This window comes from Trachypithecus francoisi, unplaced genomic scaffold (assembly GCF_009764315.1).
Source record: "Trachypithecus francoisi isolate TF-2019V2 unplaced genomic scaffold, Tfra_2.0 Lachesis_group13, whole genome shotgun sequence".
Lineage (NCBI taxonomy): Eukaryota > Metazoa > Chordata > Mammalia > Primates > Cercopithecidae > Trachypithecus > Trachypithecus francoisi.
The window spans coordinates 48,201,800-48,218,962 of NW_022681458.1; the positions used below are offsets into that span (position 1 = coordinate 48,201,800).

The following is a 17,163-nucleotide window of genomic DNA, read 5'->3' on the forward strand; positions in this document are numbered from 1 at the left end:
TTTTCCAGCTTATTATTTTACATTTTTCACTTTGAAATGGAAAGCAGACATGCCCAACATTAGTATTACTTAACTCTTCCAATAGTTCTATGTGAGCTTTGGGTGAGTTGACTTTTTGTTTTTAACTGTAAAGAATTATCAACTGGAATGTTCCAATTATTTTCCTTTTTACTATTTATTCATTTAAGCAGCTCTTTGGGAGTGTCATATTTTATTTCTAGTCGCTACCAGCTGCAAAAAATACTTGCTTCTTATGATAACCATAAAATGAACTGCTAAAGAAATGCGAAATGATACTGTTTCTTTCTCATTCTGATCTCCCATCAACAATTTACAATTTCAGAGCAGTATTAGCTCAATATAGAAAGAAACAGCTGCTTAATTTACCTTAATTGTTAGACAATATCTCATTTTCTCTAGATAGCAAATTCAGCAGATTCTGGGGAGCATGTGTTTATTGTTCTTTCAGTGCTCACAGGAAACCATGCTCTATGCTTTACTCTCCTAAGACAAAGGTCCCAGAGACTCGGGCTTTGAAAGTAAAAAACACAACCAGAGACTTTCGCCATCACTGGCGTTAGTCATTAGTTTGATCACATTGTGACAGATGACCTGGATTAAATCAACCGGAAAAAATAAAAAAATTCTAGTTGACCTTGTAACACCACTGCTTTCAGTGTATGATCATGATTTAAATAGCATTAGAGAAAGTTGCCCTTATCACATATCTATAAATTTGTGTTTGTGCCACTCACAGTCTATTCTTAATGTAATAGGGACTTTATTAAGCTTTAAAATCTGCTGAAATGATTAAGACACTATATTGATAAATGCAACAAAAGAAAACTCATCAATGTTTCAAAACTACCTTTATTCTTCTCTACAGGTGACATATCTTGTGATGGTAGAGGTGAATACTATTAGGGAAGGGTTGAAGAAATGGTTATGATGCATTTTTTTATTATTATTTAATCTACGGTTAAATTTGATTTACTAATGTTTTAAGATCTTGATCTGTGTTAATAAATAATATTGTCATATAATTTTCTTTTCTCTTATTGTCCTTGTCAGTTTTGGTACCAGAATTATAAAATGAGTTGCATAATAATAATCTCTCTTTTTATTTTCTCTAGAATAACTCTGTAAAATTGCAATGATCTGTTTCACAAATTTTTGGTAGTAAGCACCCTTAAAACAATTACACTTTTTTGATGTGCAACTGTTTAAATGCTTAATAAAACAGGCTAACGGTTTCAGGGATGACTGATATTTTCAATTTGTGCTTAAGTAAATTTTGGCAAATTATTTTCCTACAAATATACTTATTGTATTTGACATTTTACATCTATTGGCAAACATTTGTTGATATCCTAGATAACTTTATACCTATTCCATTTTTTTCTTTCATTATTAATTTTTCTCTATTTGGCTTTTAAGCTTGTATTTTAAATATTGTTTTAAATATTCTAGGTACTTGGCATTTCCATATAAATTGTGGAATCAACTTGTCAATTCTTTTTTTGTTTGTTTGTTTTTTGTTTTTTGTTTTGAGACGGAGTCTCGCTCTATCGCCCAGGCTGGAGTGCAGTGGCCGGATCTCAGCTCACTGCAAGCTCCGCCTTCCGGGTTTACGCCATTCTCCTGCCTCAGCCTCCCAAGTAGCTGGGACTACAGGCGCCCGCCACCTCGCCCGGCTAGTTTTTTGTATTTTTTTAGTAGAGACGGGGTTTCACCGTGTTAGCCAGGATGGTCTCGATCTCCTGACCTCGTGATCCACCCGTCTCGGCCTCCCAAAGTGCTGGGATTACAGGCTTGAGCCACCGCGCCCGGCCAACTTGTCAATTCTTAAGGAAAGTTTGTTTGAGTTTTAATGGGATTGTGCTAAATCTATAGAAAAATTTGAGGGGAGCCAAATTCCTGTAAACATAGTCTTCTTATGTACATACGTAGTTATATTTATCTTAGCAAAGATTTAAAGTTGCCACTCTACACATCTCTAAGTCAATAGATCATGTAAACTCAACAAAACCTAAACAAGATAAACACAGACAACATGAAATACAAAAAAAAAAAAAATCACAAAAAATACAGCAGAGTTAAACAACTGCATAGCTTAGAGGGGACAGTCTATAGACCACTCTCATTTATGACATCAATTTCAAGTTAAGCAGGATTCTCAAAATCACTCTGAGTTTCAATAATCTGCTAGAAGGAATCACAGAACTCATTAAAAGCTGTTATACTCATGTTTCTAGCTTATTAAAAGGAAATAATGCAGATTAAAATTAGCCAGGGAAAGCAGCACACAGAACAGAGTACAGAAGAGTTCAAATGTGGAGCTTCCAATTTTCCTCACCTTACAGCATCAAAACCATATTACTTCGTTGGCATCACGGTGTGACAATATGCATGGAATATGGAAACCAGGAAAATTCACCAAAATTTCAGTGTCTCAAGTTTGTATTGGGGCTTCATCATGTAGTCGTGACTGATTGCCCACATGGCTGTTCTCAGTTTCTAGTCACTCTTTAGATCAATGGATAGAATATGACCGATTGTCCCTATCCTAGTTATTGTTGGTCTTTCTGGAATGGTTACCCACTCACCCAACCTCCCCCATCATTCCCCCAACTCCTGGATACACTGTAGCCAGCTTCAATGCTAAATCATATTGTTAAACTGTCTGGTGACCCAAGGCCTACAGGAAAATAAGCACACTCTTATAAGGCAAAGGCCAGACCTCTTTTGGGCAAGATTACATTCTTTCATAAAAATTATGTCATAATTAACTTATTTTAGAGAAATCAGGATTGATAACTTTTTACTTATATTAAGTTCAGGGGCACAAGTGCAGGTTTTTCACATAGGTAAACTTGCATCATTGGAGTTTGTCGAACACGTTATCTTATCACCCAGGTATTAACCCTAGTACCCATTAGTTATTTTTCCTGATCCTCTCCCTCCTCCCACCCTTCACCCTCTGAAAGGCTCCAGCATGTGATACACTCCTCTATGTGTCCATATGTTCTCATCATTTAGCTCCCACTTATAAGGGAGAACACACGGTACTTGATTTTCTCTTCTGGTATTAGTCTGCTAAGGATAATGGCCTCCAGCTCCATCCATGTTGCTGCAAATGACATGATCTCATTCTTTCTTGGGACTGCATAGTATTTAATGGTGCATATGTGCCACGTTTTCTATTTTTAGTCTATCATTGTTGAGCATTTATGTTGATTCCATATCTTTGCTATTGCTAATAGAGCTGCAGCGAACATCCGCGTTCATGTGTCTTTATAATAGAATGATTTATATTGCATTGGGCATAGATCCAATAACAGGATTGCCAGGTCAAATGGTATTTCTGTTTTTAGATCTTTGAGGAATCACAACACTGTCTTCCACCAATGGCTGAACTAATTTACACTCCCACTGATGATGTATAAGGGTTTCTTTTTCTCCACAACCTCTCCAGCATCTGTTTTTTTTGACTTTTAAATAATAGCCATTCTGACTGTTGTGAGATGGTATCTCATGTCCTTTTGATTTGCATTTCTCTAATGATCAGTGATGTTGACCTTTTTTCATATGCATAATCAAAATGTTTTAAATGAATGATTATCAGAAAAATCTTTGAAGCAGTAGGGGAAAATAAATGCTTTGTAAATAAAATGTTTATTGAAATAAACTATAACTCTGTGTTCACATATTACCTATTGCTACTTTTGTGCTAAGGAGCTAAATAAGGGAAATACTAACTAAAACCTAACTCAAAGAGAATATTTTTTAAAAATGTGGTGGTGGCGGGGCATGGTGGCTCATGCCTGTAATCCCAGCACTTTGGGAGGCCGAGGCAGGCGGATCACAAGGTCAGGAGATCGAGACCATCCTGGCTACCACGGTGAAACCCCATCTCTACTAAAAATATAAAAAATTAGTTGGGCGTGGTAGTGGGTGCCTGTAATCCCAGCTACTCGGGAGGCTGAGGCAGGAGAATGGCATCAACCCAGGAAGTGGAGCTTGCAGTGAGCCAAAATCACACTCCAGCCTGGGCAACAGAGTGAGACTCCATCTCAAAAAGAAAAAAAAAAAAAAATGTGGTGTTGTGATATCTTTCAAAATAAGTAAAGATCTCTTAAAACAAAGAAAACAATAATCTAAAAAAGTCCAGCTTTATCAAATTTTTAAAAATAGTTCTTTGAAAATCACTGTTAAAAAAGTCAATCCACAAACTGAGAAAATAGTTTCAAGTATTTGATTAAAAACTTGTACCCAAATATATAAACGACCATCACAACTTAAAAATTAAAAGATATACGACTAATAAAAAGTAGGCAACATTGTGAAGGAGATATTACACAAAGAAAAGTGCAAGAAAAGCCGAAAAAAAAAAAAAAAAGAAAAAGACCCCAATGTCATCTGTTTTCAAGGAAATGAAAATTTAAAACTTATTAATACTGAATTTCATACCCACTTGAATGGCTATAAGTTTACGGGTTTACATCAATTTTCATAATAATATTGACAAATGGGCACTCACATACATTGCTAATGGAAGTGTAAATTGTACAATCACTTAGGAAAAGCTTCTGGCAGTATATTATAATGTTAAACAAGACTCAATATGACCTAGCAATTGTAATTCCAGACATTCCTCAAGAAAATATGTCCACAAAATGACTTGTACACTCATAATCACAGCAAATTTATTCATAGCTTCCTCACACTGGAACAAAGCAAATATTCATGAGGAGGAAAATATACAAACATATTTAGTTATATAACATTCTACAGAATATTAAATATCATATTAATTAAATATTATTTAACAACAACAAGACAAAAAGTACTACTGATATATGCAAAAGCATGGATAGAAATCACAAGCATTACATCATCATATTGAGCAAAAGAAGTGGGCATGCTGTGCAATACTGTATAATTCCATTTATTGAAGTTGTAGTACTGATAAAACTAATGTATGATCAAAGTGTTCTAAAATGATACTACATCTAGGAGGTAATTGAATGAGGAGGGGCAGGAGAAAGCTTTCAGGAACTTTATGAATGTTTTGTATATTAATAAGAATCATGCTGTGCAGATGTATGCATTTGTTTAAATTAATCAAATAGAATGCTTCAAGATTTTGGTATTTTGCTGAGTGTAAATTTTACCTAAACAAAATATAATCAATAAGCATATTTAATTATAAATAATAAAGGTGCTTTTCATAGTGCTGGGGACTAGAATTTCTGAAACTACTTTCTGTGTATTTTAGTCTTGAATGATAGAGAAACTATGTTGAAGATAGCAGGAGCACAATTTCTCTATCTTTACTCAGACAAATACATAATATAATATATTATGTTATAATATATTATACATAATATATTTATTGTATATAAAAATATATGATATATTATGTATATATAAAATATATATATATATTTTTTAAGACAGAGTTTTGCTCTGTCACCCAGATTGGAGTGCAGTGGCTCACTGCAACCTCTACCTCCTGGATTCAAGCAATTCTCCTATCTCAGCCTTTTGAGTAGCTGGGATTACAAGCGCATACCACCACACACAGCTAATTTTTGTATTTTTAGTAGAGATAGGGTTTCACCATGTTGGTCAGGTTGGTCTCGAACTCTTGACCTAGTGATCTGCCTGCCTCGGCTTCCCAAAATGCTGGCATTACAGGTGTGAGCCATCTTATACAAGATTTCTGTGAACCTTGAATGTCTTTCTTACAATCTCTCCTTCCCTTTTCTTACTTTGTTAGTTTTCTTTTCTGATATATCAGTGCCACCTGTTCTAACTTTCCCTTGAGTTATGTAATTGTAATACCAGACCCCCTGTCTCTATAATCGACAAAAATTAGATTATTATATATTCTCATTTAATTATAATTTATTATAAGCACTTGTTCATTTAATTTGTCTTTCCAGTGTTCTATGGGCTTCTGAAAGTCTGGATCTTTTGCTTTTCTTTTCTTTTTCTTTCCTTTCCCTTTTTAAATTGAATATTCTCAATGTTTTACTTTGTACTTTAGTCGCAAATCCTCCTCAAATCACATAAATAATTATTTTAACTAAGCTAAGCAAATAATATTATCAGTAGAAACCAGTATCTTAGGTAATTATATAACTGCTTTATTTTTTCTTCAGTATATTTTATAATGTATTTTTCCAGCATTTATTTAGAAATAAAGTGCCTGGTTTCCACACACACACACACACACACACACACACACACTTATGCACATAGAGTCTCTCTAGCTCATGAAATTATTTTAGAGAGTTAACAAATATCTATGTCCACATGCCGGGCTCAAACATATTCAGAGTCCATTTAAGCAAGAATCTCTGATGCCTCCTGTTGTTACATTTATCAAATAAAAACAAATCTGAACTTTGGACTTAATGTAAGGAGAGACTTTATTCTAAAGGATTACTGCAATAAGGGAATGGCAACTATTGCATTAGGGGAGGTGGACTGTTGCAATAGGACCATTCAGCCTCCAACTGTGAGACTAGGAAGTGTTTCAAAGATCAGGCAGAGAAAACAGGCTAAAAAGAATCCTACTGTGGGAGCGGGTGGGTGGTGTGATCAAATTATTGACCAGAAATGTCTTTGTAGTCAGCCAATTCTTAGGAGGGGCTTTACGGAGGGGTTGTTTTATATTCTGATGTTGGCTTAGATTAAGAGTCATCAAGTTCAGGGGCCTGGGGGGGAGATAAGAAGACTAAGTAAGGTTTGGTCAAAGTCAAGTTAACAGATACTTCGTCCAGATTGAGTTAAGGGGTATAAACAGATCAGTTAATTATTTGTAAGGCGAAGAATGGTATTTTCCAGGATGTGTGTCTAGCCTTGACATACATAAAAAAGGAACATAAGTAAATGCTATCGAAGTTACTTGAAGAGGGCTGCTTCTTTGTGATAAGCCACTGTATGAAGACAAAAAAGTTGGGTGAGAAATATTCTCTCTCAATTATTGCTACTTTGCAGAAACACATGGCTTGCGTTAAGTTTAACATTGTCACATTTCCAATAATTTGTATAAACCAAAAATAGCCAAGTAATTATGTCAGTATTACCCAAGGTAATATTTTTCATAACAAATATTATTTTTAATTTAAAACAATAATTAAAAACATATTTCAAGACTCCTATTCTTAACCTCATATTAAAGAGCATTTATGGGAAGCCTTTGTTTTAGACTAGCTTCTCACACTAGGTTTTAGTAGACTAGACTAAGCCTGAGGACTATCACGTGTGCTACATGCCAGGTAATCAAACTGAACTTTGAAATGGACCAATTTTTAAAACAGGAGATTCCAGTCAACCTGAGTAAGTGTAATAAGGAAATCTCCTTTGTTTTAATCCTTTGAGAAAAGTAACTAGAACAGACAAATTAGCATTTTGTTCTCTGTCTCTCCTTTTTTCAGCTTTTTTCCGCCTGTAAAGCCAACTTCTGTTCAGCTCATTGGAATACTTTTCTCTATTTTATGGAGTGCGATGTTGCCCAATTCTGGAATCACAAATAAAAGCCAATTAAGAGTCTTTAAAACTAAATTTGTTGCAGTTTTGTATTTTGACTCATAATCCTTTCACAAACATATGGCAGTTTTGAAAATAAAGTCTGTCATTGACTGTATAAAGGTATGCTGATGTGCAGGCATGTTTTAGATATGAGAAAAAAATATAAGTACTTAGGAAATAACGTATGTATAGCAGATGGTTTTTTTTTAAGTAGGTGATTTCTGAAAAATTTTGGCAGTTTAAAATCCAAACCTTTAGAAAATGGGTTTCACTTTTCAAAACATCATAAATGAACACCATCTGTTACCTGTTAGTTTGTCATTATCAATAGCCAGATCAATATCAACTTTATTAGAGTATTATTACACTATAAACTGTATGGAGGTATATACATTTATATCTAAATACTAAAAAATGATACAACTGATTGATAAACACAATAAGATTTATAATAGGAAAACAATAAAAGTGAAGAACACTGACCCAAAACAAACAGACAGATGGGGACAGATAGATGGAAACATTTTTTTAAACATACTGAAATATCCAACCTAGATCGAACAGTTTTCCTAAAAATTCTTAAACAAGATGATTATTTCAGCAAGTTTAGGCACCCAAAGAAACATGTTGCTAAGTAAAGAGATCACCTTTAAATCATTTGAATATATTTTGAAACAGTTTAAAAAAAATTGTCAAATTACAAACAGAATACTACTTTCAGCTTTGAAAACTTTTTCTAAAGACCCTAAATTTCAAAATAGATGGCCAAATGCTATAGCAACATTTTTCATTACCTATATTTCATATGCTGAAAAGGTAATAGTGGAAGGCAATTTAGGAGATAATGATCATGAATCGGAAGGGAATGAAAGAACCAAGAAAATGGACTTTAAAAACCTATGCATCAGCAAGCTCATACAAGTGGTAAGAAAGAACACATTGACAGGAAGTCTAGAGCAAAATTGGAAACTGGCAGTTTCTAAGAGGTAATAATAAGGGCAAAGACATAAACTATACCTATGGAAATAAAATATAAAAGAGTCACTTGGTAGATTATTTGAATAAACTGTGAACTTTTTAAAGAAGATTAGTTATGGGGACATCTCAAAGATAAGTATGCAAGTATAGTTCAAGAATTTGTGGCCAGCATCAGGAGGACCAAAATCAAAATAAGTTGCAGCTAGTACAGAATCTTTACTATTATAAAGATAATAAATAAAAATTCAATTAGACATGGAGAGATAGGTTATCATCTATGGTGACAGATAAAAAGAAAAAAAAAAACCTGGTCCATACCATCCCACCCTGAATGCACTCGCTCTCTCCTAGTCTCAGAGAAAAAAAAAAAAAAAAGCCTGCAATTATAAAATAAATAGCTAAGCTAAAATTCTCATTTTATTAGTTGTTTTACCCTTTCTCTTTACTAAAATTTTATTATATACACTATCAGATAAGTTGACCTAAAAGAAAAAAAGCTAGCCGGGTACAGTGGCTCACGCCTGTAATCCCAGCACTTTAGGAGGGCAAGGCAAGAGGATCACCTGAGGTTGGGAGTTCGAGACCAACCTGATCAACATGGAAAAAACCCATCGCTACTAAAAATACCAAATTACCTGGGTGTGGTGGCATATGCCTGTAATCGCAGCTACTTGGGAGGCTGAGGCAGGAGAATTGCTTGAATCTGGGAGGCGGAGTTTGCAGTGAGCCAAGATCATGTCATCGAACTCCAGCCTGGGCAACAAGAGTAAAACTCCATCTCAAATAAATAAATAAATAAAATAAAGAAAGAAAAGAAAAAATGCAAACTGCTGAGGCAAAAGCAATATGAGTAAAGAATTTATTGGGACCAAGCTTGAAGATTGTGTCAACTGAACAATCATGAGGATTGTAAATTTGGAAAAGAGAGCTTTGTTTCTCATAAAGGATTGCAGCCGGCAGGCTAGCCATCCAGCAGGCTGGGAAACACAGCTTCTGGTAAACACCAAGAGCAAGCACTTCAAGAGAGGGAAGGAAAAGATAGGAATTTATGCTGAATGGGTTGGCTAAGTATACATATTCAATAAGCTATAGAAGAAGTCATGAATATTTATGAAAGGGGAAACGTGCAGGCAATTGAGCTTCATGCCTCTCTGAGGGTTACATGTTCAAAAACTGGCAGCATTAGCCAGTTTTCTAAACCGGCAGAATTAGAATTCAAGGGTGGAGTTTCCAAACTTCTGACATCAAAAGGTGATGTAGAGGACACAAAATTTCTCATTGCACCTGCTCTTTGAGCCAGCCAAAGCCAGTCCTGAGATAGTGGTCAGTTTTTAGGAAGGGATGTCTTGTCAAACCGGTGAGCTGTCACATCCAAACTGCAAAGAAGGAGAGGGGATCCGGTCTCAGCCTTAGATGATTGGTTTAAGGTGATGAAGGAATGAGTCATCTATTTCTTGTTTTCCAGAGGTGGTTTCTGCTTACTCCTTAGGAAAGAATTCCGGTTAAAAGTTATTAAGAAAGGGGCATACTGAAGCATGACCAACATATCCTGACATGGCCATGAACTCTGTTTTTAAGGTTTTTCTGGGATCTCTTTGACCAAGAGACATTCCATCCAGTTGCTTGGAGAACTTAGAATTTATTTTTATTTCTCAATTGCAACTCAGGAGCATAAATTCAAGTAACCCAGAATACACACTCTAATTACAGCAGTTGAATGTAAGTTTTAACAGTAAAAGAAGAGGCAGTTCCTAAGTTATTTAACAAGAATTTATATTACAATAACATAAGCAAATGATTGTACACGTTTTTTGTATCACAAATTCCAGGATTATGAAGAAAATGGGTGAGGCAACTAGATAGGAACAAAATGTCTTTAAACAGTTGATCCCAGGCTTGTGTATGGGGGTGTGGCTGAAGTCCCGTACTCATCTCTCTGGACCTCATGCGTTTTGCACATCTCACAGAACACAGACTGCTCTGAGCTGTTTTTCTTTTTTCAGGTATATGAAAAATATCTCTTATAAAGGAGGTATTCAATAACATATTTATCATCATTTGCTCTACGAAGAAACTGAGGGCTCACGTCACGTGTGGTTAAGTATTAATTTTTAGAACGTTAACTGCTTGATGCAAAACTAAGATGGGTGCTCAGATAGTGATATGGTTCAGCTGTGTCCCCACCCAAATCTCTTCTTGAATTGTAGCTTGAATTGTAGTTCCCATGTGTTGCGGGAGGAACCCGGTGGGAGATTACTGAATCATGGGGGCAGTTTCCCCCATACTGTTCTCATGATAGTAAGTCATGAGATCATAGAGGAAACCCTTTTTGCTTGATTCTTGTTCTCTCTTGCCTGCCACCATATAAGATGTGCCTTTCACCTTCCACCAAGATTGTGAGGCCTCCCCAGCCATGTGGAACAGTGAGTCCATTAAACTTCTTTTTCTTTAAAATTTACACAGTATTAGGTATGTCTTTATCAGCAGCATGAAAATGAACTAATACATATAGGTAGAGAATAAAATTAAAACTTACTTAAAAAGTACTTCTTAGAAGTAGATGCTCTGTGTGATAATTAACACTTTAGTTTTAATTAAACAAAAACAATAAGTAGCATTTAGCATTCTATCTATTGAATGTGTAAGGTTAAGGTATAAGAGAGAACAAACACACTAAGCTTGTTAATGTACAATTCATATATTTTTCCTTCCGTGTCTAGGCAATTTTATAAATTCTAAGGACTATTGACATACAAGCAGCAAAGGATCTGGTAACCAATTAGCAAGACAGTTGGCTCTTAGGTAATTAAAGAGTTGTCCTTAAGAGAAAACTAAGCACTGAACATGTAGTTCATAATAGAGGTAAAAACAACAAATAAGAGATAATACCAAGGAAATTGTTTTAGTACTTACATTACTTCAATTTTTAAAAAACAGATCGATTCACATTAGAAACAAAAAACATGAAATATGAAAAAGATTTAAAACATTACAAAAGTAAAATCTTCTTCATCTCTATTGCCACCAATCAAAATCCCCTCTTCAGTCCCCTCTTGCTTAAGCTATTGCAACAACCCCTAGGGACACATTGGTATCTCTGAGTCTAGCACTGAGCTTCTCCAATTCATTTTCTACCCCATAAGAATCTTTCTAAATAGCAAAACTGAATTGTACCCCCCTTCTTGTTTCTCTAAATTGCTGTTACACAACTTATGTCAAAATAATGTAGGAGTATTTATTTAAAATAAACATTTCTGTTTTCCACTATAGACCCAAGAAATCGTAATCTCTTGGGACATGGGGGCCTAGAAAATTACGTTTTTAGAAAGATTCCTAAATGTTTCTTAAGCACAGAAATATTTGAGAATCTCTACCTTTGAGACAAATTTAAATATTTTACTTCAATGTAATTTACCAGAGCCTATAGTTTCTTTTCTCTTATTCTATCAAGATATCATCCCTATTGCATTAAACTTTATTGAAATTTTTCAATTTTCAAATCCGTAGGTCATGCAATATTTTTTCTTCTTCCTGGAGAACATCCTGATCCTCTGCCCCCAGCTGACTGCATCTTTTCCCTTAGTTTGACTAACTACTATTTATATGAACAATTGGACAAAAAATACTATCTTCTAGAATGTCATCTCTAACCAATAGATTTTTTGATTGGCTGCATATTGAAAACACTTGGGAACTTTAATAAATACTAATACCTGGATCCTAAAAGGAAAGATTGTGATTTAATTGATCTGAGTTGAAGACTGGTCATTGAGGTTACTGAAAGCATTTTGGGTTATTCTGTGTACAGCCAGAATTGACAATCACAGCTATCTTCTAAATTTGGATTTCCTGCCTGATTGCTATTACTTATAATGATACTTTATACATTCCCTTATCAAAACTCTTAGGTCACTTTATTGAAATTAGTATGTGACTATAAACTGCTAGGGACAGGATCCTTAAAACCGGTAAGGTTAGACTGTTTGTTCCATCCAACTCTCATGTGATTTCCAATGTTGAATTTGGAGCTTTATGAGAGGTGATGAGATCATGATGGCAGGTCCTTCATGAATGGTCTAGTGCCATCCCTTCAGTGATTAGTGAGTTCTTGCTCTGAGTTCATTCAAGATCTGGTTGTTTCAAAGTGAATGGCACTTCTTTCTCTTTCTCTCTCTCTCTCTCTCTCTCTCTTCCCTCCCCCCCACCCCCCGCCTTGTTCCGGCTCTCACCATGTGATGTGCCAGCTCCCCATCACCTTCTGCCCTGACTGGAAGCTTCCTGAGGCCCACCCTAGAAGAAAATGCTGGCACCGTGCTTCCTGTATAGCTGCAGATACATGAGCCAAACTAAAACCTCATATCTTTGTAAATTACCCACCTTCAGCTATTTATTTATAGTAATGGAGAAACTAACAAATGACTATCTTAGAATCTCTTATCTGCTTAACACTCAGTACAGAGAGAAAGTTAAGAAGTAACTCAAGAAATATCTGCTGAATAGCATTAAATTAGTAATTTTGAATCATTGCAAAGCATTTTAAATGCCATTTTGATAACCTTTGCCTTCTATACACTTATTCTAAAGTATAAGATTCCAGGTGCATTTTTGTTTATTTCATTAACCTTAAGAGCCCGGAACTATAATACAAATGTTCGATGAATATTTATTTATTTATTTATTTATTTTTTATTTATTTATTATTTTTTTGAGTGTATCAAAGCTTGAACTTTATTTCAAAATGGCGTATTTTGGGTCAAAGTATGAAAAAAGGCATAGTTATGTTTTTGTTAAAGTGAAAAAAATTAGTAAAGTTTATATAAGTAGACTGATGATTTTTGAAAATATACCATTAAGCATGTACTTTAGTGTCAAAAACCTCAAGTAGAATCTTACAATGTATTTCATATTTCAAAAGGAAAGCTAAAATTCATTCACTGTGTTTAATCTGCATTTCATAAAATATTTGTTGAAATAAACTTCATTAAAACATCATTATACAGATATTTTCATTGTATATATATCAGGTACACAGAATAAAAGTCCTACTCTCTAGAACATGAGAAGTCAATAAATAGAAAAAGAGATATACAAATGGAATGAACATAAAAACGACTAAGCATGTGATCTTCAACCACATTCATACAGTTTTTAAACTAATCTTTTACAATTAAAAAGTCACTTATTTGAAACTGCAGAGTTGACAGATATGTGCCATATAATTATTAGTTTGGAACCTTACAAAACAACTTTAGCAGTGTTATTTATGTATGGAGAGAAAACTGTGTATGTAGCTATCATGTTTCAGGGGACATGACTTAACAGTGAAGTTTTTATGTTATAGGGAACAAAACAAGTATTAGTATCAGGTATTTTAGAAATGCTATCTAAACTAGAATGACATTTATGCAGTAAGATATACTTTCCCTAAGTCCATTCTAATTGTTTAAAATCTATCAAGTGAAGTTACAGAAGTTAAACCACTAAATCTGACATCTTTCCTTTCTCACACAAAGTATCTTCTCTTAGAAATGGGATATTTAATTAAGTATCCTTCTTATAATCTAAAGAGGCCACGAGACCACAGACTACTATTGACAAAAAGTGACAGTACAGACACTTTTCATCAATCAACATGCAGTCCAAGGGACATGAGAGAACACAAGTCTGGGTAACATGAATTTGGTAAGAAAGCAAGCTAAACCTCCTGTGTCTTAGTACTCCCAAGTGAGTCATTCTATACAATTTTTGATTAATCCAAGAAAGGCCCCAAAAAAAAAAATAGCATTCTGTTTAAAGGCAGAGGTACATCATCACTTTTAAAAACATGTCAAGGCACACATACACATTTTACCTAGAATACCTCATTTGCTAATGATGCATCATTACTGTACTTATATTTAGTAAAGTGAACAGGGTAGTATTATAACCTGTTTATATTCAAGGAACATAGTAAACTAGCTGACAAAATTTACCTATCTGAAAGAAAAAAAACAGTCGATTGAGATTGGCAAGGTAGGATTAGCTTTCCAATGCAGAGCAGGACAACTCTTGCCATAACATGAATGTTAATAAAGGAGTTCACTGCCGTGAATACTTAGGATACATAGGTACATGGCCAACTCCAGACCTAAGGGCAATATAAAGCTACTCAAAACAAAATACCCCACACATAATAAAAACCCCGTTCCCTATCAGAGCTTTATTTCTGTTATGGTATATCAGCCTCATAGTACACCCGGCACAGTGCTGCATTAGGGCGGCATACAAAAGCATCAGTTTCTCTTCCCAACTCCGTTAGCTGTTCCAATGAAGACACACAAGGATAATGATCTTTTAACATATCTGGCAATTTAGAAGTTTTCTCTTGAAGATGTCGAGAACGTCTCACTGGTGTTAAGAACTTCAGCTCTTTAAATGCGGAATTTGTTTCATCAAACTGCACCTTCTTTTTCACAGTTTGCAAGTATGGTGTATTAGACACATTATATTTAATTAAGCAACTTGTCCTCGTTTCTGTATTGGGGGTTTTAACATCATGGGTTGGATCTTTTGTTTTGTTCTCTTGCTCTTTCTCACAATCTTGAAATAGCAAATTTCTATGATGTTTACTCTCCATTTCCAGTTTTTCTGGATCTACATCAACACCTGTATCTTCAATACTGACTTCTTTGACTTCTTCCTTGGTTGCACAAGCCTTCTCCATATTTTCTCCTAAATTAGCTTTTTCTTGACTCTTCATTGTTAGAATGTCTACAATCGTGTGTCGCATCTCTTTAATAGGCTGAGCCCCTGCTAGAATGGCTTTCTCATAGATTGCAATAATATTTTCAATAGGACTTGTGATTGGTTCAATAAGTGCAAGACATATCCAATACTTAACAAGCTTTTTGGCATCTGGAATATTTTTAATCAGGTCATTCAGTGTGACCAGTATATCTTCTTTTGGACATCCCTCATTAATCAAGTTCAGGCATTCAGAAAATGTGTTGTTTACTTTTTCAGTAAATAATCTTTGTTCATCTTCTTCTGCCATGGTAGTCCAAAAAGACCCAACTGGTTTTTCATTTTGTCCTTCAGGCTCATGCTGAGTAACTACTGAGTTAGGGGGCCTTTTCAGCACTCTTCCTTTGCCAGCTTTCCACTCACTCAGACGAGCTTTTCTCTCTTCTGAGGTTTCTTTGGGCTGAGCTGATCTACTATCAACAGTTGCTTTTCCTGTAGTATGTCTTCGCTGGTCAACAGGCTTTGACTTTTCCATCAGTTTATCATTAGACAGTGAAGCAGCCCTGGTTACAACTTCAGATGCTATGCATCTTGATAGTGTCTTATTTCTTATTACATTTTGAGAAGAACTGGTTTTGACACCAGATAAAGCTGTTTTTGATTGTAATAGTTCTTTTTCACGAGGCCCTTTCCGGATTGTAACATTGGCAGAGGTTCTACTGATGCCTTGTTTCACAGTGTCCTGGGTACTACTGTGATGACTTCTAATAGGAGGTCACACAAGTTGTGTGTTCTGAGATGTAGTGCTTACAAATTTAGTAGTGGCAGCCATATTGGAGGATCTATTACTTTTCACTGTTACACTGCTTGTGTTTACAGGCTGAGGCTTTGTGGCTTTAGCGATAGTGGCTGAAAGTTTCTTTGTTGCTGCAGAACTCTCATCTTTGACTTGTAAAGTTTTTCTAAATGAATTAATCTTAGACTGAACAATCTGGCCATGATAAGATCCAAGCACAGGTTTCTTGGGTATGTTAGCATCTTGCTTTAGTTTTTCTGTAGTCATTTGCTTCTTTTTACTATTGTTTTTAAGGTGAAATGCCTGACTTAATGTTATATGTTGACTTTGAGGATCATCTTCAGTTAGTAACAAATGCGGAGTCTGATTATTATCCTTAGATTTATGCGTGTCAATTACTACAGTTGAATTGGTTAGTTCATTTGAAGGTTTTAAAGGAATGCAGTTTTTCTCCACTACTGTATTATTTTTGCTCCCTGCAGGTCTCTTCATATTTTCTTTATCAGCCATTTTTGTTTTAAGTTTCAGCACTTTAGTCCCTTCTTGAACTTGGTCCTCAGATGTCACAACTCTCCGACCTCTACTGGATAACATCTCATTTTCCTGCTTGTATGCAAAAAGCGTTTTTCTTCTCAACAGATGTTCCTTGAGTTTTTGTCTTCTTTGCTCTTTGAATGCGGACTGGGCCCTCTGACTCGGGAGCAGCTGCAGGTCCTGGGGCACGGCCGGGGTGCTCATCGTAGCCTCGGGTCGGGGGATGCGTCTCCGCTTTAGCACCTGGATAGGACTCGCTCAGACCACGGCCGCCGCACACTGCGTACGATGAATATTTAAAGAATAAAAAGGAAAGTAAAATACAATACAATTTGGAGCAATGTTTAAAAAATTAAATAATTAAATATCTGTAAGTAATCTAAACTATATAGAAGCACTTCTTTGGAAATTTATCTATGGGCTGATCAGCTTTTAATGACTATGTATTTATCATTTGTTTATTAAATCTTGTCTGGGAAAATGGTTTCTAAATGAGACTGATCATTTAAATCAATTGGGAAGGTCTTTTCAAATGTACATTGTTGCAGAGTTTCATTCAGATTTTATGATTTGGGCCCAAGAAACATAGT

At 35.2% G+C, this 17,163-nt stretch overlaps 1 protein-coding gene across 1 annotated transcript; it reads right to left on the reverse strand.

Annotated features, from left to right (window-relative positions):
* Positions 1-13,497: 13,497 nt before the first annotated feature.
* Positions 13,498-16,850, reverse strand: LOC117094703 (cytoskeleton-associated protein 2-like). The gene is given in 1 exon segment (XM_033230799.1): positions 13,498-16,850. A coding segment is annotated over 1 exon segment (2,049 nt). The 5' UTR covers positions 16,778-16,850; the 3' UTR covers positions 13,498-14,728.
* Positions 16,851-17,163: the final 313 nt, after the last annotated feature.